Raw genomic sequence first — 26,140 nt, forward strand, 5'->3', positions numbered from 1 at the left:
GCACCCGAATAGAGAGACAGGAGAGGAAATATATGTACAATCAGGAAACCGCCTTGGATAAGAATAAAGTGAAATGTGCCAGTGCCTTCACCAGTCTACTGCCCACCCGTTGTTGGTCAAAAACTCTTCACAGGCCGCCTTGAGAGCATAGTTCGTTCGCAGGTCCTGGACAGTCATAGCAACTCGAGTAAGGGGATCCACACCAGCTTTCTCCACATACTTGACGATTCCAATGCGATCAAAACTAGTACCAGACGGTGTGATAACAGGATCGTGCATGATCTCGAAAGTGATCCCATCAACCAAGTAGTCAGGCACAACCTAGAAAAAAAAAATCAGCACAGTCCAGCAGATCATGGAACCCGTAGTCAAGAAAAAAAAAGGGGGGGGGGGGGGGGGGGGTCCCAAAAGAAGACTTACACGTTCCTGCACCTCCCCCTTAGACGCAATCCTGAATGCGTCCCGCACATCCTTGACCACCTTCTCCGCATCCTCTCGAAGCGCCTTACAATCCTCCCCGAACCCAATCTCCCCAATCTCCCCAGCCTCAAGCTGAGCTCTAGACTCAGCAATCGAGCGCTCCAAATCCCTCTCCACAAGCCCCTCCACATCCCTCAGCGTCTCGTTCATCTCCCGCAGTCTCGCCGTTTCCCTGGCCGCCCAAATCTGCTGCTTCGCCCGCAGAACAGTACGCGACAAGTTCTCCGTCTGCACACTCTTCTCCGTCAGACTAAAATCGTACGCGCCCACGGCGACATCATACGCCTCCTGCGGGCGCTGGAGACCCAGGAGCGCCTGGGAGAGGTAGAAGGAGCTCTTGAGGGTTGCAGTGTTCTTGGGGCCGTATATGTCGATGGCGGCGCGCGCATCATGCTCGACGCCAGCCCATTTCTCGAGCTTGATGCGTGTGATGGCGCGGTTGGTGAAGAAAGTCGCGTCGCGGGGATCTTTGAGGATACTGTAAGGGCAAGGCGGTGTTAGTTTTGGTATTGATATGCGTCCGTATTTGGTTTGCGCTGCGCTATGCGCATATACCGAGGTAATGTGATTGGGTGGGATAGGTTCATCGCGGGGTTTAGTCGCGGGACTGGTCAGATCGCTCTTACGCTTGAGAGTATAAGTCTTCGGCACCGACGTAGTCGCCTTGTTTGAAGAGCTCGTTGGCCTTTGTCTTTAGTGCTTGCGCCATCGCGGGGGATTTGGTGCTCGGTTTTCTCTCTCCTTTTTTTGCGGTCACCGTGAGGTTGCTAGAAGAGACGTACTTTGAAGAGGACTTTTGGAGTCGCTGATCAATCCGTCACTCCCCAGGTGGGGCGGCCCACCTTTGTACACAGTAGTGGGATTCAAAGATCAGGGGTGAAGGTTTTCTGTGGAGCATGAGATGTAGTACTAATATGCGGCGGGCCTAAAATGCAGATTCGGACAGTTTCACAATGTTTTTCTTTAATATTTAGAAGATAAATCAGATTTGGAGAGGTTGGCAGAGTCATAGTTGCCCGTTGTAGAAGTGTATCGATCCCCGCAGAACCTCAGATGAGTCAGCCCGGTCCATTGTTTTGACAATCTACTAAGTAACTAACTATTACCTACTAGGTGGTCACCTAACCAGTCGACTACCTAGGTGTGTTATGGCAGGGCAGCTGAATGGCATATACCCGTTTCTTTAAACAAGTTGAAATGGTTACTCTGGGTAGAAAATATCAAGACTGCAAGTTTCGCATTGTGGTGTTTAATATATAGAGTTCCTCTATCATCTAACTCCCAACCTGTACAGCAGGAGTCGACATTGGATTCGTGGTATCATGACGCGCTTAGTATATCGACAGAAGAATAATCTGACCAAGTTGCGCCAAGCTTAGCGCAACAAGATGTTGAAAAATAGCAACAAAAGACGGTAGGGGCAGATCGTCTCAGGTTGCAAGAAGAGAAGAGAAGAAACCCCATTTGGTCGAAGGGAAGATTTCACAGTCTAGACCTGACCAGCGAACTGAGTCTCGTAGTCAGAGATGGCCTGAACCTTGGCAGCGGAGCCGCTCTTGGGGTCGAAGCGGTACTGCAGCCAGTCGACGGCAAGCTTCTTGGCCAGCTCGACACCAATGACACGCTGGCCCATGCAAAGGACCTGGGCGTCGTTGCTCAGGATGGCGCGCTCAACGGAGAAGGGGTCGTGAGCAGTAACGGCCCGAATACCGGGCACCTTGTTGGCGGCGATGGCGACACCGAGACCGGTACCGCAGATGAAGAGACCGCGGTCAGCCTTGCCCTCCTTGATGAGCTTGGCACCCTCGACAGCGGGGTGAGGGTAGGCGGTCTTGTCGTCGGAGGTGTTGACACCGACATCGATGATGGAGGCAACGCCGGCGTTCTTCTCCAGGACGGCCTTGAGGGCATCCTTGTAAGGAACACCAGCCTCGTCACAGGCCATAACAATGCGAAGGGGTTGAGCAGACATAATGATGGATATTAATATATCGAGGAAAGCTAAGATGCTTTTGAAAAGAGGATTAGGAAGAATTGATTTGTGATTAGACTGAGAGAGCTGGAGAGAAATGGATGTCACTTTGATGTTGAGGCCTTTTCAGGCCCTCTTTATACCTTTGCGTAGGTCTGTCCATCGTGCAACCCAATACTCCCCAGGGTGGAGCACGGGCTGATGGAACCAATCCCTCTCGCATGAGAATGCATCGGGACGAGGAGCAAGTCCCCACTCCCAATTGCAATGAAGTCAGATTCCCCCTGGGCGACTTGATATGTTACGCCGTGTATTCCCAGGTTGGAAGAGTGGATGCCCATAGCGTCATGGAACGGTATTATGCACTGTGACTGGTCAAAACGCGGGGGGAAATCACCTTTATCGCCGGAACCAGGTTTTCAGGCCCGTACGGTTTCCATACACTGATTGTACCCCGTATTTACTCCTCTTGTCCCGCAAACGGTTTCTTAGTTAAGGAAGTATATAGCTTTTGATCGTTCTTATTTTTAAATGTTAATTTATTTTAGCATCTAGACTAGAGAAATTATCAGCCATCGATGTCACTGGCGCCAGGGTGTGGCTTGTGCACATGTCAATTGCATACAGGGTTTAGCAATAGACTGATAATCCCTGAATTTCCGCATTAGAAACGCCCGTGCGAGGTCCTTTGCAGGGGATTGTACATTAACGAGAGGGGAAAGGAGGGGAGAGGAGGGGTTAGTTTACTATGAGGTCAATAATGATAAAAATATCCCAGAAATTGGCTTCTTCTCCCCCTGAAGCCGAAAAGCAAGAAAAAGGTGAGATTAGAAAACTGGGCAGCCTACATCATTTTTCATATTTTCCCGTGAGAGCCGCACCAGAAATATATTCCATATAAACAATCTTGGAGGAACTGGAGGTCCATAGTCGTTTGCCATGCGTGTCCAAGAGTTGAAAGTTGAAACCCACTACATGTTACATATCTTGCATCTTCCCACGGAATCATGCCTATTCGTATGGGCCAAAGTTTCAAGGTTGTAGAGTCTCTGATAAGTACGCATAGACCTTTGTCGGCTTAGACCATGCAATTGTCCCCACTTCCCCACTGGTTACCACGCCATTAATCCAGAACCTACTCCAGAAACCTACTTAGCTTGAGTCTACTCCGGATTTGCATGATCGGTCGTGTGTACTCCGGGGCATCGAGTATAGAGCCAAGCATTAGTATAGGTCTAGATGCGATAAAATAGAAGTGTCAAAGGTGCCAAAGTACAGTCCAAATACAGTGAGTTAAGAGTCAAGACCGGAAAGTGTCACTCTTCCGCTTTGGGATTTTAGCTCTTGCCGCTTTGTAACGAGATTAAAAGCGGCAAGACCCCCCCAATTTCCAACTATAGACAAACTTACAAGTTACAGGTTATTCTAAGGATCCACCACCAGGTTTTGTCTTTTTGCAATCCCGTCCTGTACCTGATCAAACTGGGTATCGCATACTTGCTTCTTTCCCGTCAGCATCTAGACCTCTGTGCTTTGGTCTACTTCCCGCTTCCCAAAGACTGTGACATCACCGATTAGGTCTGTTTAATCGTCCGTGCTCGATCCCCCGGAGGAACTGGGAACATCCCTGAGATACCAACTGCAGCCATAACACTAATGCACGGGCGGGGTTGGGCTAACACCGCCTAGTAGACACGAAAGAAAAGAAGAAGAAGAAAATACAACTCCAACTTTCTGCCCCTCTACATAATTCTCCCTTGTTTATACACGAGATCTCATCCCACCAAACAGCCTACCCAATTGGCATCGTCCTGCACAAAAAATGGCACCAAACTACCCCATACTCCCAGAGAAGCTTCTCCTCATCTCACTGAAGATGTACTTTACCCCGGGCCGCACCCTCGAATACATGCGCGGGCTCCTCGACCCAGCCAACGAGATCGTCAACCCCGCCAACCGCAACAAGCTCCTCCTAGCCCTGATCCCCGACTTCCTAACCATCTGGCCCTGCGCCGAGATCCTCAAAGAATACGAATCCCAGCTCACAGCATCCGGCTCCCTAACCCCTGACTCCCCACCTCCCTTCCTCCTCGGAGCCCAAGACTGCATGTGGGAAGAAGGCGGCGCATACACAGGCGAGGTCTCCCCCGCCTCCATCCGTGCTCTGGGTTGTTCGATCGTCGAGCTCGGCCACGCAGAACGCCGCGCTCTCTTCGGTGAGACGGACGAGCAGACTGCGCGAAAGGCCGCCGCAACCTGTGCGCAGGGCATGATCCCGCTCGTCTGCGTCGGCGAGATCACCGAGCCTGGCGCGATTGCGTCCCAGGCCGTCGGTCAGGCCGTGGCTGAGTGTGCGGTGCTAGTGCGCGCTGTGCTCGCAGCTATCCCGGCCGAGGCCCCAGTCATCTTCGCGTATGAGCCTGTTTGGGCCATTGGGAAGCCCAAGCCTGCTGGAGTTGATCATGTCGGTGCTGTCGTGGAGGGCATACGTGGGGTGATCGGGGGCCGGCCTGCGCGTGTGCTATATGGAGGCAGTGCTGGACCTGGGCTTTGGGGCGAGGGCGGACTGGGTAAGGCTGTTGATGGAATGTTCCTGGGACGATTCGCGCACGAGCTTGAGGGCGTGCGGAAGGTTGTTCGGGAGGTAGAGGAGAGTCTTGGTGTCGCGGCTTGAACTGATTGGGTTCTATCGATCTGAGCTACGACTACGAGATTTACGCAACAGTCGTGGGAGAATTATAATGGCCATCTACTCTTGATTCAATTGACAAAATTGAATTGCGACAGAGCACTGGTATTGTCGTTTCGCACCTTACACCATACCGTCATTGTTATACAAACAAAATACCAGGTGGACATGCCGGTGGATGCATGGACACATCAAAACAAAAGCAAAGCCCCCCAAAAAACGGTCTAGAAAATTGCATCTCACCCAATCTTCATGCGAACCAGAAAGAAACAGGTACCACTTTTCTCACTTTTAGTGGGTCGTGACGAGTAGGAGAATCCCCGACTTTCTCGGGAAAGCCTATCTGGGGGATCCCGAACGATTGGAGAACCCTTCCACTCCACTAGAAGAGCTTCTATGGGGCTCCAGGGACTCCACGTCTGAGGGGTTGTCACTACGGGGGCAGATCCTTTGACTTGTCACGAGAGCAATCTAAGATCTGCAAGCTCTCCAAATATTACATTCTCTTTTCTTTCAAATTTGCACTTGTTTTCCCACGGGAAGCCTCCAGCATTTATTTGTTAGTGTTGGTGTTCCTCTCATGTTTTTTCTTTCGGTTCAATGACCGCGGAACTGGAACGTGGGGTCCGGCTGTCTTTTAGTCCACTTTATAGTGGATTCCAGAACTGATGCAGTAACCCGAGCTTTTGACCCCTCATTCGCACGGCATTTGTGGACTATTTGTGGGATTGTGGCATTCAGCCCCATACCCTGACCTATACGGCATTGCCTAAGTAGGCAGGATGTGGACATTTACTACCTTCTGGTATATATTGACTCGAGACGAAGCCCTTGTCGGACGAGAAAAGAGACCCGCAAGCGAGGCGAAGAACAAATTCGCATGCTATAGAAGAAACCAAAATTAAATTTAGAGGCTATGATGAATAAAATCAATTGAATGAATGCAAGTGCCTTGTCCTATACCAATGCTATGTACAAAAACAAAAATAAGAAAATCATCTAGTGGCTTTTTTTTCAACTCCCACACCGCTTCATTTCTTCTGCAGCTCGCGCATCTCCTGCTTGACACGGGTGACCGTTCCAATACCGCCATATGTGATACCAGTGTACATCATGGCAACAGAGGCACCGGCGTCAAGGGCCGCACGTGCCTGCTGGCCATTGGTGATACCACCAGAAGCAAAGATCACCTTGCGTGCCTGTTCAGCGGGCGCAGAGGCATCCTGATCAGCAGACTGCTCGGTCGACGGGGGACCCTGGTCCAGCAAGGCGCGGTAACGAGCGACCAGAGGAACGGAGCGGTCAAAGAGCTGCGGGCCGGAGTAACCGCCCGTCTCCTTAAGGGTCTGCTGCTCCTTCTCGGGGAGGGCAAAGCCCTTGGGGACGGCATCGGGCCGACGGTTAGTAGTGTTGCCGACGATCACACCGTCAACACCAGAGTTCCAGACCGCTTCACAGATTCCGGAGATTTGCTCGTCGGAGTCCTCGTCGGGGCTGACCTTGACCATGACAAAGGGCTTGGTCTTGCGCTTGATGTTCTTGGCCGAGCCGACAACGGCCGTCAGGATAGCCGTGAGGGGTGCAGCAGCCTGCAGATCACGCAGACCAGGGGTGTTGGGGCTAGACACATTCACGACGAGGATATCAGCATACGGAGCCACACGATCCACACAGTAGACGTAGTCGCGTGCGATAGCGTCGATGTCACCATCCGGGGTGAGCTTGTTCTTGGCCACCTGCACGGCGAGCAGCTTGCCTGAGACAAGACTGCCAGGAGGAACGTTGGCATCGCCATTCAGGACACGCTGCTCAGACTCGTCGTGATCTCCGAAGCCAGCGGCGTAGGCAAAATCGCGAACACGCTGCTTCAGGACCGCGGCCATGTGGTCGGCGCCCTTGGAGTTGAGGCCGTATCGGTTGATCATGCCATGCTGCGAGGGCAGGCGGAAGACTCGCGGCTTAGGGTTTCCGTCCTGGGGGAGTGGAGTAGTGCCACCGACCTCGACGATAGCGGGACCCAGGTCGAGCAGAGCGTCGGGGATATCAGCGTGCTTGTCCAAACCAGCAGAGATACCGATGGGGTTGGAAAGGGTATAGCCAAAGACCTGGAATGAAAATTCACATTAGCAGCCATACGGGTATCATAGCCTTGAGACTGGAAACAAAAACAAAAGAAAAAGAAAAAAAAGAAACAAGCAGAGGACCAACCTCAGTAGCCAAAGCCCCGTCGCTATCGGGGTTACCACGTTCCCGAGGGTGCATGCCATACTCGTAGAGCGACTTCAGCATCTCCACACCAAAGTGATGCGCTTCCTCCGCATCAGGGTACAGCATGCGGATCAAAGGCACCATAGCATAGCGGTGAATGCTAGCCCGGGTATCAGTTCCATAGATGTATCCCACCAAAAGCGCAAGGGCAAACGATGTGCCATAGATGCCTTTTCGGGATCCACGAGCCGCTCGCTTGGGAAGCTCCTTGACAGTCTCCTTCACGGGTTCAGCAGCTGCAGGAGAAGCCGAGTCTGAAGCGTATCGCGCAGCACCAGGCAAGCGCTCGGTCCGCTTCGGTAGGAATGCCAACGGGCGTTGCGACCATCGGGCTGCAGGGAGCGAACGAGCCCGGAGGCCAGCCCTCCAGGCAATTGTGGCGGAAGCAGACGTCATTGAAGGATGTACAATGTGAAGGGTTGGTTTAATTGGCCTTCCTCGGCGTAAAGGCAGCTAATTAGACCTGTATAATTGGTGAGCTTCTTTTTGTTCGTTGATCGGGTTGATTTGGATGTGTGTCTGGTAAATATGAGACAATTGACTTGGTCTGTGGAAGCAATTGTCTCAAATCCCCACAGATATGATAATGATCGGGTTTGGCAATCTTGGAAGGAAGTTTACTTACTGCAATTGCTTGATCCGAGGTTCTGCTACGCCCTTGCAGATCTAAGTTATCAATCATGATTCATGGGCGAAATCGGGTTCTCGGGGCGGGCGGTGAGTGTGAGAAGGCGGTGAATTGGTTGAAGCTACATACTAAGTCCTACTAGTACAATTCCAGAGTTCTCGCATTAACCAGTATTACTACTGCACTTGAACCATTTGCTCAAAGCCAATGACCACTTCGAGTTACTACCGATCTACAAATAGTGTACAGAGAGAAGGGAAGAAAAGAACAAGAACAAGAAAGCTAGATATACTGGTAATAAACGCTCATACATGATAAGAATATTTTAGTCACCCGCAGCCGACCTACTCGTCGCTCATTTGATCACCCGCCTCATCATCGGGAGAATCTGCCTGCTCGGCTACCTCCTCCTCACCCTCTTCAGCGACAGGGGGCTCGGGGGGCGGACCAAGGGTCTTTGCAAACTCCGGATCGATATTCGCGCGGTGAAGAGCACGCTTGTAGACTTCCGACTCGTCAGGGTCACGGACAGCGACCTGCATCTGGTCGACTTGGTCTTCCTTCACCTGAGAAGCAGTAGGGGCCAACCCCGCTTGGGCAATGGTACGGGCCCGCTCAGGCTTAAGGCGCGTCTTGCCCAAGATGCAATAATAGTAAGCGGCCTGCTGCTTATCCTTGCCCTCAGTTGGCTCAAACATAGTGAGAGCAATATCTCTCTGTTTGTTGTCGGTGTTGATGGTCTGAGCACTTGTAGCGTAAGTCCGGACACGATCGTATCGGTGGAATTTATTGCCCTCGGCCCCCTCGTGACCATAGAGATCATCATTATCGCGGTTCGGGTGCTTTGGATCCATGCTGGTGGCAATTTTCGGCACCGACTCTGACTTTTCGGACAGGAAGAGATCATAGTCCCAGGGGACGGGACCAGGGTCAGGATAGACCTCAGGGTTGGCTTTGTGAAGGGCTGCCTTTTGCGCATGCTCCTCGCAAATTCGTTCTTCTGGAGCCGATGGGTGCAGCAAAGCCACATCCATACGCTTATCCCGCTTACCACCGACAGCCGACACTGGTGCTTTGTCAAACTTGAATTGGACCAAACCTCCGGGATCTGTGAAGCCATCGAGATCTGGAAGAACAGGGAAGAAGCCAACAAACTTCAGCTTCGGATTATCAGGGTGAACAGGGTTGGCCCAGGCATCAAGCTCAGCCTTGGTGGCGGGGAGACCCCGGACTCGGCTCTCTGTATCCTCGCCAGTGTACTTGCTCTCCGGGTAGAAGACATCAAAGCCTTTCTGGACAAGCTTTTTCACGTTCTTTGGATCATCGAGTGAAACCTTTGCTTTTTTGATAGAGCGAGTTTGGTTGGCGACAAGGGTGGTGCCAGAAATTGAGGGAGCGCTGCGCTCGACAGAAATATGTTGAGTTCGGCGAAGAAAGCTGACGTTTGTGTTCTTTGGTGCAGGGTGACGAAGTTGATCGAGGGGCATCAGGAGTGGCAGATCCGCAGGGTCGATCGGCTGCGGATTTTCCGGAGCCATGATCGCTATAGAGAAGTGTCAGGGAGAACGGGATTAAGAATTCAACAAAAAAAAGGAATCCACTTACCACTCTCGTCTCCGAGATGCAGACCTGGAATCCCAACCAGGTCAATAGGCATGCCACCCTCGGCATCGACATCAATGTTCGGCTCTTCACGACGCGCAAGGTTGGAGGCAAACCCCGGGGTAAGGAAGCGGCTCAGGCCTTCGTGTGGTATGTCAAGAAACTTCGGAGGCATATCAGGGGGCGGGAGATCATTGCGGTACCGCATCGAAGCGATATAATCCTGGTGGAAGCTCCCAGAGGGCTGTTCCTCCTTAGACTTAGAAGCCATGTCGGCAATAGTAGGCGACTCAGTTATCACAGATTTAAAGAACTCAGGCGATGGAATATTACCACCGGTGTAATGGGACAAAGAGGGAAGCTCTTGTTGAGATCCGTCTGCGCTATGGTTTTGAGAGCCGAAGTGATCACGACCAGAACTTTGGCTTTCTTCAGAAGAATCAGAGGGACCTTTGGTGTTACTACCGTCAGGGTCGCAGTCGTTGTCGGTGTCGTATTCTTTGGAATAACCAGAGCGACCTTCGCTATCACTGCCGCCAGAGTCACTATCGTGGCTTTCTTGGTCTCCTTCGGGAGAATCAGAGCGACCTTCGCTATTATTACTGTCAGAGTCACGATCGTGGCTGTTTTGATCTTCTTTAGAAGAATCACAGGCACCTTCGGTATCACTGTCGTCACCGTCGTCACTGTCGTCGCCGTTTTTGTCTTCGTCGGAATCACTGTTGTCGTCGATTTGGGATTCTTCCGATTCTTCGGAATCACTATTGTCGTCGGTTTGGGATTCTTTCGATTCTTCGGTATAACCAGAGGGAGTAGTTTCACGTGGCTGAAGAATCCGAACAGTGGGAGTACTGTAATGAGAGTGACTGTTGAAGCCGTTTATGCTGTTATGGGATTCTTCGGGGTATTGAGGGGTGGTCCTATCGTGGGAGTCACCGTTGTCGTCGATTTGGGATCCTTGAGAATAATCAGAGCGACCTTCGGTGTGACTATTGTGGAAGATGCCGTTGACGACGATTTGGGGTTCTTCCGATTCTTCGGAATAACCAGAGGGAGTAGTTTCGCCTGGCTCGAGAAAAAAGACAGAGGGAGAACTGCTGCCAGAGTCACCGTTGACGCTGTTTTGGTTTTCTTGAGAATCACCAGAGCGACCTTCGGTGTGACTGTTGTGGAAGTAACCGTTGACGCCGTTTGGGAGTTCTTGAGAATAACCAGAGGGGGGAGTTTCGCGTGGCTCAAGAATCCGAACAGTGGGAGTACTGTAATGAGAGTGACTGTTGAAGCCGTTTACGCTGTTATGGGATTCTTCGGGGTAATGAGGGCTGGTATTGTCGTGGGAGTCACTGTTGACGCGGTTTTGGTCTGGAGAATAGCTAGAGCGACCTTCGGTGGGACTATTGTGGGAGTCGCCGTTGACGCCGTTTTGGTCTGGAGAATGACCAGAGCGACCTTCGGTGTTACTGTTGTGGGAGTCACCGTTGTCGTAATCCTCGTCTTCTTCGAAAATAGTAGGGAGACCTCTGTAATAGGGGAGACTGGAGTCAAATTCACCGTCGTCGGAATCCTCGTCTTCTTCGAAAACAGTAGGGAGACCTCTGAGACTGTAGTCAAATTCACCGTTGTCGGAATCCTCGTCTTCTTCGAAAATAGTAGGGAGACCTCTGTAATGGGGGAGGCTGTAAGCAAATACAGCGTAGTTGGAACTATCGTCAGATTCACTGTAGTTGGCACCAAATAATTCGTCTAGGGAATTTGGGTGGTAGAACAAGACCGAATTGCGTTCGCTGTCGGCACTGTTGTACTCCAATGGAGAATTGGTGGGCTGTACTGGATCGTTGGTGCTCGAGTCGGAATCTTCACTGTTCTGGGAAGCAACTTCAGGGTCCGCGTTTCCCCCTAACCAGAGGAGATGGTTGTTGGAAGTGTTAAACTGCTCTGGAAAGTTTTCCCTTAGCCAGAGGAGATAGTCGTCGAAATCGTCAAGCTGTTGCTGAAAGGCTTCTATGAGTCGGAGGAGATAGTCGAGGAGATCGTCAAGCTGTTCCTGATGTGCGGATTCGTCTATACATAAGGTTCATAAGTATTGATTCCGAATTAGACTCAATTGTTCCAACTCACCTGGTAGAGCTGCAAGATCGCTGTGAATTGGCGACGGAGATGGAGTGGGGGTGGATGGGAAGGAGGTGGAAACTGAAGTGGTGGGGTTGGGGGGTGGGAGACGCGAATTGACAACTGGGAAGAGAGTTAAGACCCCTAGCAGGAGGAGGAGGAAGCGCTGGCAAGCTGTTCAAATTATCAAAATCGGTCCCTCAGCTTCGGCGAGTATCTGGTACTCACGATTTGGCGCCATATTGCCGGTGGGTACCGCCTTCGAAAAGTAAACCCGCGGACTATCTTTAATCCGAGTGTGGTTGGGAGTGAGTTGTTCCGAGTTTTTCCGAGGTCCAAAGTGAAGGGGAGGAAGGAGTGTTCCGAAAACCCCCGAGGAAATTTTGTGTCGTTCTGATTTTCGGTCTAAGTGTTGCAGAACACAACAATCAAGCTAAACAAGCTAAACATACACAGTAGTTACAGTGTCTGGCCATGAGACTTACAAATCTCTGAAGTACCTCCAAGAAGGCGATCTTGCATAAATACTATATTTGAGTATCTAATACGATTGAAAACGACCCAGTCCCTATATAACCCAAATTATAAATAGCAGATGGTTATTGCGATACGGACTGGTAAATTTACAGCTACTAGCGAAGAGTGACTTTGGAAATTTGTAAGTCTCGTGGCCAGGCACTGTATATAGAAGAAAAGCTCTAGAAGAAAAGATCTTTGTTTACTACTAAAAGATGTTTTAACCTAACTAGTTAGCTAAAAATTAAAAAGGCATTGTTTATCTAAACACGCATAATCATACGCATAACGCATCCTGAATGATTGCAAGTCCTACCTAGACCCCCAACCATTATATTCAAAAACATTTAGTATCCCCACATACACTTGTAGGCCATGAGCCGGTGACCAAGCCGATCATACTCTAGCTGTCCGATCCAGCTATCGTTAGTTCCACTAAGTTTTCCAAAGATGCTAGCGCCTTTCCAAACAACCACTTGAGGATCTAAATCTCTTGGCGGAACCCCAATCATGATCTCTTTGGCAAATCCGGGGCGTAGAGTTTGAAGACGTTCTTCCAGGAACAAGTGGAAGCCGCTGGTCAAAGTACCACCTCCAACAACCATGATTCCTCCAATGAAATCACGCATTTTCTTCTCATCGGAACGAGCAGCGTGAGCAATCGAGGTTAGAATCGCGTTATCCAGAGAATACACGGGCAGCACATCATCGTGATACTCAATGGTAGGACGAGATACTTGGCTGGTTGGAGCGGTGACAGCAGGTGTACTAACACCGGCCTGTGGAGTACCTGTCGTTTCCGGGGCGGGTGAGCCCGGGGCAGAAGAGTGGGGTGTAGCTTCTTGCTCTTGGACTCGACCTAGGGCACTTGGATGCTGAGGCTTGCTCGGGGTTGCTTGCACATCTGTGGGGGTGGGATTTGATTCTCCGTTTGCCTTGGGGCGCGGCGGCGCGAGGGCTGTCAAAATTTCGGATTGAGCGGCAGAGACAGGATCATTGGAATGTCCGTCATAGATATCGACAGAGCGCTCAATCAATCTACGCCGACCAGCAAGCTTTTGTGAGTTGTCAAAGATAGTTGGCTCAAAAAATCCCATCGGGGCTAGATGAACCTCATCGAAGGCTTTGAAAGTGTGCTTCTGGGTGTCCTGTCCAGCCACGCGGAGATGGAAGTCAAAGACTTGTGGGGAAACGCTGGCCTCGTTCATAGTGCAAATAGTCCTTTTAAGCTCTTCTGCTAACAGAAAGTCGTATCTCCGCCATAGGTCGATGTCGGCATAAGGGAAATGGTCGTGAAGCATCATTCTGATGAAAGCTTCCGTGACATCTCGGCCACCCATCTTTAAGTTCACTCGAGAATTTTCCACACACATACCTTCTTCCACACAGCAGATGGAAGTCTTCTGTGCTCCGATATCAACCACACAAGCCGAGGTGAACCCGGCACCAAAGGTTGCGGCGAGACTCTCCTGGATGAAACACACCCGGGCAAATGAGAACTCACGCATTAACATGTCCAGGACTTGGGTGACATATGACTTTTCAAAAAGATCGGGAATGACGAAGACACAAGAGTACTGTGGCCAGTCCTTTTTGCTAGTCAAGCCAAGCTGGGTCTTGATAGCATCCTCAAGGATCAATGAGATATCTAGGAACAGCATCCGCTTGCTGGTATAGTCCCTCTCGTTGCAACACCCATTCTGGAATGGCCAGTAAAGTTTGTAACGAGGGTTCGATGAGTCTGGCACTCTCAATGCAGGCTGCCCGACAATGTACTCCGGCGGGGGGTTTGAAAGCTCGGTCCATTCGATGCGCATAGGGTCATTGTGCTCAGAGATGGTCTCTGGGACTGTCCTTCGATTGAAATTGACCACCATTTCTTTGGAGTTTGGCAACATCCTTCGCTTGTTTTGGCGCATATGAACTTTCAATTCAGCAGACATTTTGCTAAAGTGAGAGGACCACTATTCCGTTGTTAGCTAGTAGTCGCAGTATGTATCGCGTAGGGGGTCCATTGTGAGCTCACTTCTGGTCCAAACAGCTGCTCTGGCTCTTCAAATGTCCCATCATCCCGCTTCTGTCGTTTCGGGTTGGGTTCCTCCTGGTCTTCGCTCTCGCTCGTTTTCGCCTTCCTCGCAATGACCATCGGTATGGTTTTCGGCAGGGCATCACTTGACAGCCCAATGCGTAGATTTTGGCTACCGATGTGAATGACAATGACCTTAGAGCCTACTGTCTCGGCCGGGGTCTCCTCCTCCTCCTCCTCCGCATCTTCCATATTGGCATCGCCATCTGCTTCCGGTTCGGCCTCTGTCAGTTCATTGGTCTTTACCATTGCGAGTGCGCGATCCTTGTCCTTGGCTGATTTGGTCATCTTCGTTCTCGCCTCTTCGTTTTGCAATCGGAATGCCAGGTACTGATCGTCTCGCTTGAGGTAGTCGCTAGGTGGAACAGGCTAATCAATATTGAAATCCATAGAATCTGAACAATCAGACAGGTTGAGGGTCAGATTGGGGGGACAAACGTGTAGTAGTTCTTCTGGTTGATTGCTTGAACCTGCGGCCAGCTGGAGAGATCCATGTTGTTGTCGGTTCGCTCAAGGCCTGGTAATTCGGTATATTAGTCTCCAGTCTACAGCCTGAGCTAGTTTGCATAATGCAAGACCATATGTCTCTGGCCACTCACCTTCATCCCGAAGGGCCTTGCCCGACTTCTTTCCAACCATTGTAGGGTACTAGCGCTTTCTTGCGACTTGGGTTTGTTGAATCGTGGGTTCGGGTTTGAGAATCTAGGGAGCGTGGAACTGGGGGCGGAGCGCGTGCACGGGGGCGGGGGTGCGGAAACGGGGGCGCGGACTTGGTGGGAAGATCTGGTTTTGTTTAAGAGGATGGATTAAAGAGAAGGCAAAGTGACGATGAGTTCGAAAGGTCATAGAGGAGTCTTTTACACGGATTGCGGGAAGTCGGAAGCTTGTTCGGGACAGTCTAGAAGCGCCGTTCAGCTTAACCCCGATTGACCGCCCACACGCACAGGCCGATTGCTCAAGCAAGTCCAAGACGATTGCCACCATTCACACACCACCTTTCCCATTCCTCCAAACAGTTCTTTGTCACTGTTTCACTCCGTTTGAGCCGAAGTAGTCAAAGCTCATTCAGCCCTTTTTTTCAAACTCGAAGTCCCCTTTCCTTCACCCGCCCGCGCCGCAGCTCTACGCCTCCTACTCCGCCCTCGCTGGAATCGCGATCAAAGACACCAAGTGAACCTTCACATTTCTAGTACATATCAACATGGGAGCCCAATTATCTCGTCTGGCAGCTCTTGTCTGGGGAAAGAAGGAGACGAGAATCCTGATCCTTGGTCTCGTACGTGCATTTTACCTGTTGCGGGGAGGGGCGCACCTTGTAATGCGCCTAATCGCTGGAACATGACTGACCAACTTCTCTCAATTTAGGATAACGCTGGAAAGACCACTCTTCTTTACAGACTAAAGGTATGGATATCCAGTCAAAACGCAGCATCGCATCGCGCTACAAACTGCACGTGTTTGTGATTTGCATTTTGCGATTTGAATACTTGATGTTAACAGTTCGCGTCTCTAGATCGGTGAAGTTGTCACTACCATTCCTACCATCGGCTTCAACGTCGAGTCCGTGACATATAAAAACCTACATTTAAATGTCTGGGTATGTGCCTCATGACGCCCTCCCCTCCCCTGATTATTTTGGACCCCACTGACCGCCGTTGACCATAGGATCTTGGTGGTCAAACATCGATCCGTCCATACTGGCGTTGTTACTACGCCAACACAGCGGCAGTCATTTTCGTCATTGACTCTACGGATATTGAACGACTGGGAACCGCGGGAGACGAGCTGGCGGCCATGCTGAATGAAGAGGAACTTCGTGACGCATCTCTGCTGGTATTTGCCAATAAGCAGGATCAACCCGGTGCTAAAGGCGCGGGTGAGATCTCAGAAGCCTTGAAATTAGGAGAGCTACGTGATCGGAACTGGAGTATTGTCGCCTGCTCTGCCATTGATGGCAAGGGTATCGGAGAGGGCATGGACTGGCTTGTGGTTTGTCATCTTTCTTTCTTTGGGTGTTGTCAACGTTTTACTAATGATTCGGTCCTCTTCGCAGCAAACCATTCAAGCCGAAAACCAATGAGATGCTTTTTGATGTCGGACGATAGATTTTGATCTGTGATATACCTTAGACCTCGGCTTGGTCAAGCCACCTGCCGGCCGTTCTGCTGCATTCGGGGGTTGTGATGTTTCTCTTTTTTTTTCTTCTCTTCGGCTCTGCTGATATAAGCGGAGCCCTTGTCTTATAAGGCTCAATGATCTGAGATTATCATCAGCATTTTACGGCTGTTTAAAGATAATAGTTTAATGAAACTGCCGTGGGATCGGTTTTGAACATAATCATTCTCTGAGTAATACACATGGTGAAAGAGGTACGAGGCCTAGCATTCGACATCATTTGAATGAAAGTACAAGAGGAAGCTAGTACATTCATATCGGCTAAGACATCACAGTCGGCTTGATTCGTATCATCCGAGATAAGGTACTAGTATGCTAAACTGGACCCCGCATCTAAGATACGACCCCATCTGTAGCAATCGTCCACCCAGTGGCTATTTAATATGACCATCTGTTCTTGCCATTAACTTGAGAGCTACTCTTTCCATTGCGCATATAACAGCACAAGTGCCTCAGCTATCACTTGCATCACCCAACCCTCGAGAATCAATCAAAAACATGTCTAGCCCAGCTACTCAGATTGCGGCTGTGATCCCCGCATCTGGAGGAAAAGATGTTTCGGATGTGAAAATCAGCTGCACGCATCCTGTCCCAGTTCCAGGAGTCGGAGAAGTCCTCGTCAAGTTGGATTTCTCAGGGGTCTGCCACTCTGATGTGCACAGCATTCGAGGTGACACGCCTATGAAGACAGATGTCGCGGGTCACGAGGGCGTGGGAAAAGTGGTTGCAGGTGAAAAAGTCTCACTTCATCGTCATATCTCATTGCCATGCATTTAAGAGGACATTAATTCTGATTTCTTAGTTGGGAGTGATCTTGATAAGAGTCAATGGATGGGTCAAGCAGTGGGGATAAGGTACGTATGGAATATGCGATTCCGTAACTTGCCTCCGGTTGGCCTCGAATTCCTACTGATGTCACCATTGCCATATTTTAGATGGCTGTATAGCTCTTGCCTCGAATGCGAAATTTGTGAGGTTAACCATACAGCATGCCCTAACCAGAGAAACGCTGGTGCAGTACGTCATTCACCGGGACAATATACATCCATTTAACTATAACAAGGCTGTATACTAATTTGACCAATTATAGAATGTTCCAGGTACTTTCCAACGTAAGTGCATGCACGCCTTCGCTAACTTGAATTCTCGGGAAAAGCTCGATGATCGCTGTTTGACTCGAATACTGACTCGATTTTCGATCATTAAGAATATATCGTTACACCCGCTATTCACGCAACAAAGATTCCATCTGGCCTGTCTCTAGATTCAGCGGCTCCTCTTCTCTGTGGTATGCATATATATCCTATGAATGGAGCCTGTCTTCTTCCCGACTATTAACACAAATTAGCTGGCATTGCGATGTACTCTTCAATCAAGAAAGTTAGGGCCCGGCAGGGGAACTGGCTTGCTATTCTTGGTGCCGGTGGAGGTTTAGGCCATATGTATGTAATTCCAGCATATGTCTGGTATTTTCTGGCGTTTAAACTGATTCTCAAGGACAGGGGCATTCAGATCGCAGCTAAGCAGGGCCTTAGGGTCCTTGCAATCGATACGTGAGCGACCATTATACACTCGAGAGCTCTTAAGAGGCCAAAGACCATGCTGACCAATTCAAGGGGAGACAAAAAGAGAGATCTATGCCTGTCACTTGGGGCCACTGAGTTCCTGGACTTCCGCAAAGTGGATATAGTTGAAGCGGCTAAAATGATTACATCTGGCCTAGGTGTCCATGGAGTGATTTGTACCGCCAATGGAGAAGCAGCATACCAGCAAAGCATGCAAATGCTTCGGCCATTGGGTACTCTAGTGTGTGTCGGGATTCCGCATGTTCCATTCCGGGTCCCAGCGACCCCTTTCGAGATGATAGTCAAAGGTGATTACTGTGGAGAGCATACGAGCTCGCTATACATCCGGATTTGCTAACATATTCTTGGCGAAAATTAGGCCTCACGATAGTTGGGAACTCTGCTGGAACCGCCGAGGAAATGGATGAACTATTGGCGATGGCAGTTAACGGTGATGTAATAGCGCATATCGAGGTTTTTGATCTAGAAGAGATTGTCGATGTGTTGCAACGACTTGAACGCTCTGAGATTGAAGGAAGAGCTGTTTTGAGAATTCCCTAGATAGATAGCACCGAGTGCTTAAAAAACGTGTTATGTATGGCAAGATCAGCATCGATCCTGTCAATTGGATCAATTACTGCTATTGATTGGTGGGTAATTGATTTTTGAATCCATGGATCCAGTTCATGCACATATCTGTCTATATCTGTGTCTCTATATCGGCTTCAGATTTTCCATCCATCGTCTTGTCTCAACTTCATTAAGCGTACCATAACAAAAAATGCCGACCCTGTTACTACCATGATTGCGGTGAAAAGTTGGGCTTTCCAAAACATGGCATCCTCCAAATCCAACAAAGCACCTGCAATAGGATTCCCAATCAACAGACCCGTGCCCGCAAAAGTAAAGCACATTCCCATGCGGGTCCCCACAGTAGCCATGTCGGGGCTTAACCGTGCAATGATAGTGGGCGGCAAGGAGACTATAGCCCCAGAGGCATAGCCATACAGACACGCGAACACAATCGCACCACCTTCATTATGGATTCCGATCCAGGAGAAAGACAAAATCGCTGCGATCAGACTGATGGGGATAAGTGTGTTCAAAGAACCGATACGGTCCGCGATTAAGCCTGGCGTGATCCGCCCGAAGACGGAGGAGGCGTTTAGAACAGCAATTATGTAGAACGATATGTTGGAGCTCGCATGCAGAGAAGACGAGAAGAAGCTCGGTAGATAGAAGAAGGGGAAGTAGAGGCCCACGAAGGAGAAAAATAGACCAAAACTAAAGACGACGAATATCGGCTCTCGGAATGCGCGGAGATCAAGTAGTGACCGGGTCTGTTTGGGAGGTGGTAGACGCTGTTTCATTACAGACCAGGCAAATACCTGCCCTGCCAGCGCGATAAACGCAATAACGCGAGTTGTCCAGCCAAAACCAAGGGGGCCTATAAGTCTGTGAAACATTATTGGAAAAATCACAGCACCTGGATGTGTTAGCAGGACTGTTATAATGGAGCCTGGCATGGATCACTTTACCAATACTACCACCAGAGGCTGTGATTCCTGTTGCAAGTGCACGTCGCGAGGTAAAATAAGTTGTGACAACAGCTATGCTAGGAAGAAAGAGAAATGCACATCCGATTCCAACAGCGACACCATGAGCAAGGAACACTTGATAGTATTCAGTTGACAGCGAGGTCATCATTAGACCGAACACCACGAAGAATGATCCGATGATGACAAGGCTTTTGAGATGCCCTCTATCGAATACGGGACCAACGACCACTCCGACAAGGAAGAGAAGGAAGCCCTGGACAGTGCCAATCCAGGAGATAGAGGAGGCGGAGTAATTGGAAAGCAAGTCATCTTCATAGTAGCTTTGGAACACACCGAAAGTGTTGACGATTCCCCTGGGAGCCAGGAGTGACATCCATGTTAGATCGATTTTGCCAATACTTAGCAACGAAAGTGATCACCACAAACTTACCAGGAATTAAAAAACAAAAAAAAGGCCCCCGCTACCTGGAGCCAAGCTACAGCTCCGCCGTTTGGTGGGAGAGGAGGGCTGTCGCAATTCTTAGAAGCTTGCTTCTCCGTGTCAGAGATATCACTTTCCACCCCTGCCGGATGGCTTATCGATGCTGTGTTGGGTTTTTCTTGACAACTAGACATGATCCACGGGCGGTACAATGTTTTTGAAGGATGATCAATTCAATATTTGGTTTATCTTGAAACAATCTATGAGTCTGTAAGATAGAGATATGCATTTCCTTTTTAAGGTGAGTGGGTGTGTTTCCAAACCCCCTCTGCATGAAAATGTTACATCCTTCACGCCTTTCGGCCTCTCGGCCTTCATATTTAGGCGAGGCAATTATTAAGATAACTCAATTAGTTAATCTGGATGCAGGAAATGGTCTTTTTTTTTGTGTCAGCTGTGGGCCTGTGGCCAGAAACCCCACGGTGGGCCAATTAAGGAAAGCATTGCGGGTCGGTGTTGGACCTTGAGAGACTAGCGGCGGCCGATGATGCACGACCACGAATAGACTAACTCTTTTAGATAACTCGTCGAAATAACGCCTTAGTTGTGATCGTTTGAATTGAGCTAATAGCCACTCATATGAGGGCATATCTTTAGACCGGATAATGTCTGGCACTTTCTTCCAAGGTTGGTTGGTATTTCCGATTTAGTGCTCACCCAGTGGGGCCATAAAGAATCTTGTACATATCACCACAGGATGTGGAGAACATTGGAACGTTGAACATGACTTCTCGTCCAGCCATACTTAGTAGTCTCATTCAAAGAAAATTGCTCAATGCTGAGCCAGAAACTTGGAATTCTAATCGTTCTACTAAGAACACCACACATCCTATCACTATCCCAGTATGCCCCATCTTTCTCTGATTTGATGAACCCAATCGTCAATCTTCACAATCCTTTCACCAACTCTAACATTTCCATCTCCAACGCTTTGGCGTTCGCTTAGATCATATGCTGGAACATGCATCATATCATGGTTTTTATCGCAGACCAAAACGTCCATGTCCCCCCTGCGAAGCTTTTCTAAACAGGGAAGGTCAAAATTGACAGTATCACACACCCTACACACATACATATCATCTGAGAACTCCCAGTGGGTTTCACAGCCTCCATCGCACCAGTTACGCAGAGGCCACTGGGAGTATTTTCTGGGATCTCTCCCACTTCTATGCTTTTCTCCGGTGTGATTAAAGACCATGCTGCCAGGCAATCAGCGTCTTGACCAGCATACATGAGATTTACCGCCAACCCTTCATATCCCTGCCAGTCATTCAATGGATCGTCATCCGAGAGAAGATCAAGGCTGAGCTTAATGTTCCCTCGGAGGGTATCCATTGCACGTTTTTCATCCCCCTGCAACACATAGTATCGTGCAATGAGTTGTGTTGGATACGTCCCGTCACGCATCGAGTACCGGTGGTCGGGAATGCGTGTGAACGTGGCAAGCTGGCTCATTTGGTCCAGATAAAAAGAGGCATTTTCTTTATCACCAAGGGCTTCGTTGAAGTATGCTCTTGTGAGCCCGGAAAGAGCGCATGTCTTGATGTCTCCAAGCATCAAATCGTCAGATGCTTCATCCATCTCTAGCAGATGCAGCCATCGTTCGATGGCGAGTTTTCGTCTTTCTGGATCGTCTTTATCATTCCAATAGCAAAGAAATGCGAGTTGATGGTGGAGAAAGGCTTCGTTTGTCAGATCGAATTCTTCTCCTAGCTTTTGGCACTCCGCAGCCTGAGTCTCGGCTGCAAGAATGGCCGCCTCGTAGCCTTCGAGAATAATATCACGACCGATCCCGGATTGCACCAATGCAAACATTGCGCTATGGAATTTGCTTCGGAAAGAGAAAAACGTCTGTACCAGAAGAGTTTCCCCTGTTACATCATCCGTGGTGTCCTTCAGTGATTGCATGAATTCGAGGATAGTATCATGTCTTCTAGCTTTATGGTATAGAGCAATTAGACCCGAGGCCTGGTCCCTATCGTTTCCTGGATTTCTATGTTGCATGGCCTCGTATATCGCGATTCCTCGGTCAGGATGATCATCCTTTCGTGCATACCATTCGGCCAAGTTCGCATCTATACCATCAAGTTTCTCCGAGCAACCCTCAGGGTCAGAGGATAAAACAGCTTTTCTTGCACTTTCAGAGACTTCGATCGCCAGTTCGTACTCATCTAGCTCAGCATAGCATTCCGATAGACACAATAGCGAGTAAGAACTATGCGGTTCGAGCGATGATGCAAGTTTGAATCGCTCAATGGCCCCCTCATGATTGTCAAAAAATTGCATTGTCTGCGCTATATGAATGTGGTCAATGTATTTCAATTGATCTAGTCCAAGTTGCGACTGAGCCCAAGCAGCCGTAGAAAGGATTTGATCCGTGTCGAAAGCTGCTTGTCCGGGCCAAGCCGTTGATCTTTCGATTTGGGGATTTTTCCTGTTCTCGATCTGAAGCATTGATGATTGTACTCAGTAAATGATGGCGCATGTAATTTCTTTGAGGCATACCTTTGTTTGAATTCCATTAACCGCAATGAAAGGCCGCGCCTGCTCTCTCAGTCCCTGCTGCAGCCATTGGCGTGCCAGTATCTTGGATATATGATCAAGAACGTCTGCGTCGGGCTCATATTTAGAAGTGAGTGAGCTTACCCATTGAGATTGCTGGTCGGATAAGCTCTTGCTGACTGCAGAGTCCCGTAGCCACCTTAACACAGCTTCTGTGTTGTCGTCTTCGAGGATCCAAGCAAGATGTGGAGACGGATCGTAGCACTTCCAAATAGCCTCCCACCATATTGTGATTGCCTGCTCATCTGTAAAAAGCCTGACCAAATCTGGTCCAATTGCTGCTTTGTATTGAGGCTGAACCAACGAAAGGTCAGCTTGCTTAAGATGATAGGCAAGGGAATCAATCGCAAAAGGGAGCAAAGGAGCTAGATTTGGTGTCGTTGGCGGGAGAAAGGTCTTCAAACATGTTGAAACTACCCTCAGATGAGCGCTTTCAATCTCAATCCCAATCTTGCCGGCTTTTCCTATGAGCTTCTGTTGAAAGAAATCATCGAATCCAAATTTGCTGAACAAAGTGGAGTCACAGACGGACTCTAAGAATCTCCGGACGATTCTGACCTCGAATTCATTGACGTTCTCAGTACTGATGCTGCCATGAACATCGGAGGTCATCTCAATCCTTCCATTTGCACGTAAGAAATCATTGATTGAGTCAGAAATTAACACGACCTTGGAGGTTCGTGGAATGATGTGAGATATCGGGTGCGGCTCACCCATTATTCGAAGCATTGAGGAATACCGGTCCATAATCTTCTCCGCGAGTGGGCGGAGAGACGCTTCTCTATTTTTGGCAAATAGAACAGCTTCCAGCTCTGCGAGACTTAGAGGTCTACTTGCAACCACTGTCCAAGTGAGGATTTCGTTGAGGTCAGAGATGTCCTCGTCGCTAAGGGTTTCGTTTAGTAGCTCAATCTTTCGCGCAATAGTATCGGAGCGCTTCCCACCAGATCGAGACAAAATATTCCTAATCTCACTCGGGCGTTGCTTTCCACTGATCTCATGCAGGAGAAGGCTGACATTGACATAGTCACCAGAAGTCTCTGTAGTAAGACATTGTAATATGTCCCGCCGAAGATCAAGAACAGGGTCCGATAAGCCTTTAAGGATACTCATTTTGTCGAGACGGTGGTCAATGAACTTTCCCATATCATCTTTGTTTTGAGAGGCCACGTCTATGACTGAAATCCCGCCTCCAATTTGAATTCGGAGCTTGCTGACGGACTCACATCTTCCAGACAACAAGATACGGAGTTTGAATTTAGACCAAGTCGAAGATATAACCTGCAGTTCTGCTAGAAGCTGAGCAAACCCCTTGAAGTGATTCTGATTCATCAGTTCGATGCTATCCAGCATGAGGATAAAGGTGGAATCGCTCTTATATGACTTTGCAAAGAGAGTGTTCCACATAGTCGCAATTTCGTCGATACCATCTGTCTCCACAGAGCTCAAGTCTTTCCGGTAAACGATATCTGTCTTGACAATCTGCCACGCGAGCACCTTTAAGGCATTTATCAGAGATGATTCTTGATTTTGTGACCCAAAATTGTAGTAGGCAGTTGATGTGCATGTGAGATTTTCTCCAATCTGGGAAGATGTTTGTCGAAGGCGTTCAACGATAGTCGCGAATAAGAACGACTTGCCACGACCTTGCGCCCCCGAGATACCCAAGATTGAAAAGCCTTGTTCAAGACCGTGCGCCCAGGAAGTATAGAGAACATTCTTGTGGAGCCATTCTCCACTTCCTTTAACCCTTTCCCCCAAAATGCGCTTGTGATTCTTTTGGAGGGTTTCTTGAGTAACGCTGGGTGTATCGAGACTGGCATCGATATCATCCAAGACCTTCTTCTCAGCCCTTTCAGCTTCTTTCTTCTCCTGGAGGCTAATCATCTTATCCACCGACGCGCTGATTTTCCTGTTACCCTCGCTAATATCGATAATGCCCCTCATACTGGTTATCTGCAACTCGAATCCGAGAGTCGCCCGCATTTGAGTTTCGCGTTCAACCAACATAGCAAGGCGAGCTAATTGTCCGCTGACTCCCTCGTCGCTATCGAAAGCGAAAACTTTTAGCGCCGTCAAAACTTTGTTCCCACTGAGAACTTTGATGGAAAGGGCGCAGATGTCGACAAAACACAGCAACTCGTCATTGATGATTCTGCGGAGGGATATGTCAATCGTGTTTGGAGGCAAACGCAGATATATTTTGCACCGTTCCAGGACGTCAGATATGCGGCGAAACAGGTTGGCCAAGCTGCTGAAGATTCTCTTATATTTCGCGCCGGTATCTATCAGATAGGAGATTGCGTTGAAGCAAAGGCTGCTCGGAGCGAATACCTAGTAGAGTAATGTTAGTTGGAACCAGTCTGAGCACTGAGTGTAACGGGATCCTGATTTCTTACCATGCTCGCGCCCTGGGCGGCGATACCTCCAAGTACGGTGACAAATTTCAAAGTCTTTTGAATAACATCTTTAGCAGCCCTGTATTTGCTGTTTTGTTCGTCATCCCCACTCTGCTTTGCCCGAATTTGTTCAAGGACTTGGTCAACTGAGTACTTTGGCTTTGTGGTAAGATCAATCTTTGTTGTCTGTGCAAAAGACGCACATACTCTATCCCAGACCTCTTGTAGATTATACTCTTCTTCTGTCATTTCAGATGACATGTCTTCAACTGTTGATCTGCTATCGGTGATCCGGAATATGGAATGAAAATTGGCTGAATGTTTATCTTCTGACACTGCTACACAAAAGAGGTTTCAAAAGAAAAAGACAAAATGTTCGAAGTCGATGAGCCTGCTTCAACATGATCGCGTGGGCTATCGTCTTAAGGTTAGCTGAAAACTTCAACACGAGAGTGGCTGCTGAAATTGACACGCCATGAAGCCAGTGTGAACCAATGAAGGAGGAGATGTCTTTTTAATACGCAGATGGAGACTTGGAGTTACGGTACACGATGGTAATGTTACAGTATATTCGGGTAAGTTTCGACGCGGAAGATTCAAGGCACACACTCTCCACTAAGCCGTTCCAAGGTTGTCCATGTATTCCCTGACAAAGTCTTTCATTACCTAACATGCGTATGGTAAGATGGAAAGTACATTTCAAGTCGGTTCAATCGTCCTAGGTTCTGAAATGCTCACATAATTACTTTCACGCCAATTTGCAAAGGGGCCTAGAAGCGACTGGTAGAACAGCGCTTATTAGAAATATCATACCGATGCCAGTGTTGATTAAATCAGCAATTACTCAGTAGCCTTTTGCACAGTACACTGTATATAAGGATCGAGAAATCTGCGACTACTATAGATAGAAGTTTTCTCCACCTTTCAATATTCCCCACTTTATGGATACCCATTTGCAGATCTTCCCATATCGCGGCGAGAGAGCGCCGGTCGGTCATCAAAAACGGACAATCAGCGCAATATGCGATTTTTTTATTTTATTTTTTGAA

The 26,140-nt window shown here is 49.0% G+C and overlaps 10 protein-coding genes across 10 annotated transcripts; 3 read left to right on the forward strand and 7 right to left on the reverse strand.

The window, feature by feature from the left end:
* Nucleotides 1–87: 87 nt before the first annotated feature.
* Nucleotides 88–1,189, reverse strand: N7466_008237 (putative U-box domain protein; the record flags this gene model as incomplete). Its single annotated transcript, XM_057167626.1, has 3 exons — nt 88–321; nt 421–958; nt 1,107–1,189. 3 exons carry the CDS (start codon nt 1,187–1,189, stop codon nt 88–90), a joined length of 855 nt encoding a protein of 284 aa, XP_057018257.1.
* A 780-nt stretch (nt 1,190–1,969) lies between these two features.
* Nucleotides 1,970–2,452, reverse strand: N7466_008238 (RpiB/LacA/LacB family sugar-phosphate isomerase; the record flags this gene model as incomplete). Its single annotated transcript, XM_057167627.1, has 1 exon — nt 1,970–2,452. One exon carries the CDS (start codon nt 2,450–2,452, stop codon nt 1,970–1,972), a length of 483 nt encoding a protein of 160 aa, XP_057018258.1.
* A 1,822-nt stretch (nt 2,453–4,274) lies between these two features.
* Nucleotides 4,275–5,126, forward strand: N7466_008239 (triose-phosphate isomerase; the record flags this gene model as incomplete). Its single annotated transcript, XM_057167628.1, has 1 exon — nt 4,275–5,126. One exon carries the CDS (start codon nt 4,275–4,277, stop codon nt 5,124–5,126), a length of 852 nt encoding a protein of 283 aa, XP_057018259.1.
* A 1,046-nt stretch (nt 5,127–6,172) lies between these two features.
* Nucleotides 6,173–7,805, reverse strand: N7466_008240 (dihydroorotate dehydrogenase 2; the record flags this gene model as incomplete). Its single annotated transcript, XM_057167629.1, has 2 exons — nt 6,173–7,246; nt 7,350–7,805. 2 exons carry the CDS (start codon nt 7,803–7,805, stop codon nt 6,173–6,175), a joined length of 1,530 nt encoding a protein of 509 aa, XP_057018260.1.
* Nucleotides 7,806–8,381: 576 nt separating this feature from the next.
* Nucleotides 8,382–11,989, reverse strand: N7466_008241 (uncharacterized protein; the record flags this gene model as incomplete). Its single annotated transcript, XM_057167630.1, has 4 exons — nt 8,382–9,580; nt 9,643–11,700; nt 11,758–11,922; nt 11,977–11,989. 4 exons carry the CDS (start codon nt 11,987–11,989, stop codon nt 8,382–8,384), a joined length of 3,435 nt encoding a protein of 1,144 aa, XP_057018261.1.
* A 622-nt stretch (nt 11,990–12,611) lies between these two features.
* On the reverse strand, nt 12,612–14,989 carry N7466_008242 (putative chromatin remodeling complex subunit (Arp8); the record flags this gene model as incomplete). Its single annotated transcript, XM_057167631.1, has 4 exons — nt 12,612–14,228; nt 14,291–14,705; nt 14,789–14,867; nt 14,950–14,989. The coding sequence occupies 4 exons, from the start codon at nt 14,987–14,989 to the stop codon at nt 12,612–12,614; spliced, it is 2,151 nt and encodes a 716-aa protein (XP_057018262.1).
* Nucleotides 14,990–15,551: 562 nt separating this feature from the next.
* Nucleotides 15,552–16,430, forward strand: N7466_008243 (ADP-ribosylation factor family protein; the record flags this gene model as incomplete). Its single annotated transcript, XM_057167632.1, has 5 exons — nt 15,552–15,626; nt 15,716–15,754; nt 15,864–15,947; nt 16,016–16,339; nt 16,404–16,430. 5 exons carry the CDS (start codon nt 15,552–15,554, stop codon nt 16,428–16,430), a joined length of 549 nt encoding a protein of 182 aa, XP_057018263.1.
* A 593-nt stretch (nt 16,431–17,023) lies between these two features.
* On the forward strand, nt 17,024–18,651 carry N7466_008244 (zinc-dependent alcohol dehydrogenase; the record flags this gene model as incomplete). The annotated part of the gene is made up of 8 exons (XM_057167633.1): nt 17,024–17,255; nt 17,328–17,542; nt 17,616–17,637; nt 17,733–17,813; nt 17,874–17,967; nt 18,028–18,078; nt 18,142–18,398; nt 18,470–18,651. 8 exons carry the CDS (start codon nt 17,024–17,026, stop codon nt 18,649–18,651), a joined length of 1,134 nt encoding a protein of 377 aa, XP_057018264.1.
* A 164-nt stretch (nt 18,652–18,815) lies between these two features.
* N7466_008245 (MFS general substrate transporter) lies at nt 18,816–20,022 on the reverse strand (the record flags this gene model as incomplete). Its single annotated transcript, XM_057167634.1, has 2 exons — nt 18,816–19,576; nt 19,629–20,022. 2 exons carry the CDS (start codon nt 20,020–20,022, stop codon nt 18,816–18,818), a joined length of 1,155 nt encoding a protein of 384 aa, XP_057018265.1.
* A 943-nt stretch (nt 20,023–20,965) lies between these two features.
* On the reverse strand, nt 20,966–25,352 carry N7466_008246 (uncharacterized protein; the record flags this gene model as incomplete). Its single annotated transcript, XM_057167635.1, has 4 exons — nt 20,966–21,148; nt 21,196–22,575; nt 22,636–25,026; nt 25,092–25,352. 4 exons carry the CDS (start codon nt 25,350–25,352, stop codon nt 20,966–20,968), a joined length of 4,215 nt encoding a protein of 1,404 aa, XP_057018266.1.
* Between the last annotated feature and the right edge of the window lie 788 nt (nt 25,353–26,140).

This window comes from Penicillium verhagenii (assembly GCF_028828195.1).
Source record: "Penicillium verhagenii strain IBT 33310 chromosome Unknown utg000008l_segment0_segment0, whole genome shotgun sequence".
Classification (NCBI taxonomy): Eukaryota; Fungi; Ascomycota; class Eurotiomycetes; order Eurotiales; family Aspergillaceae; genus Penicillium; species Penicillium verhagenii.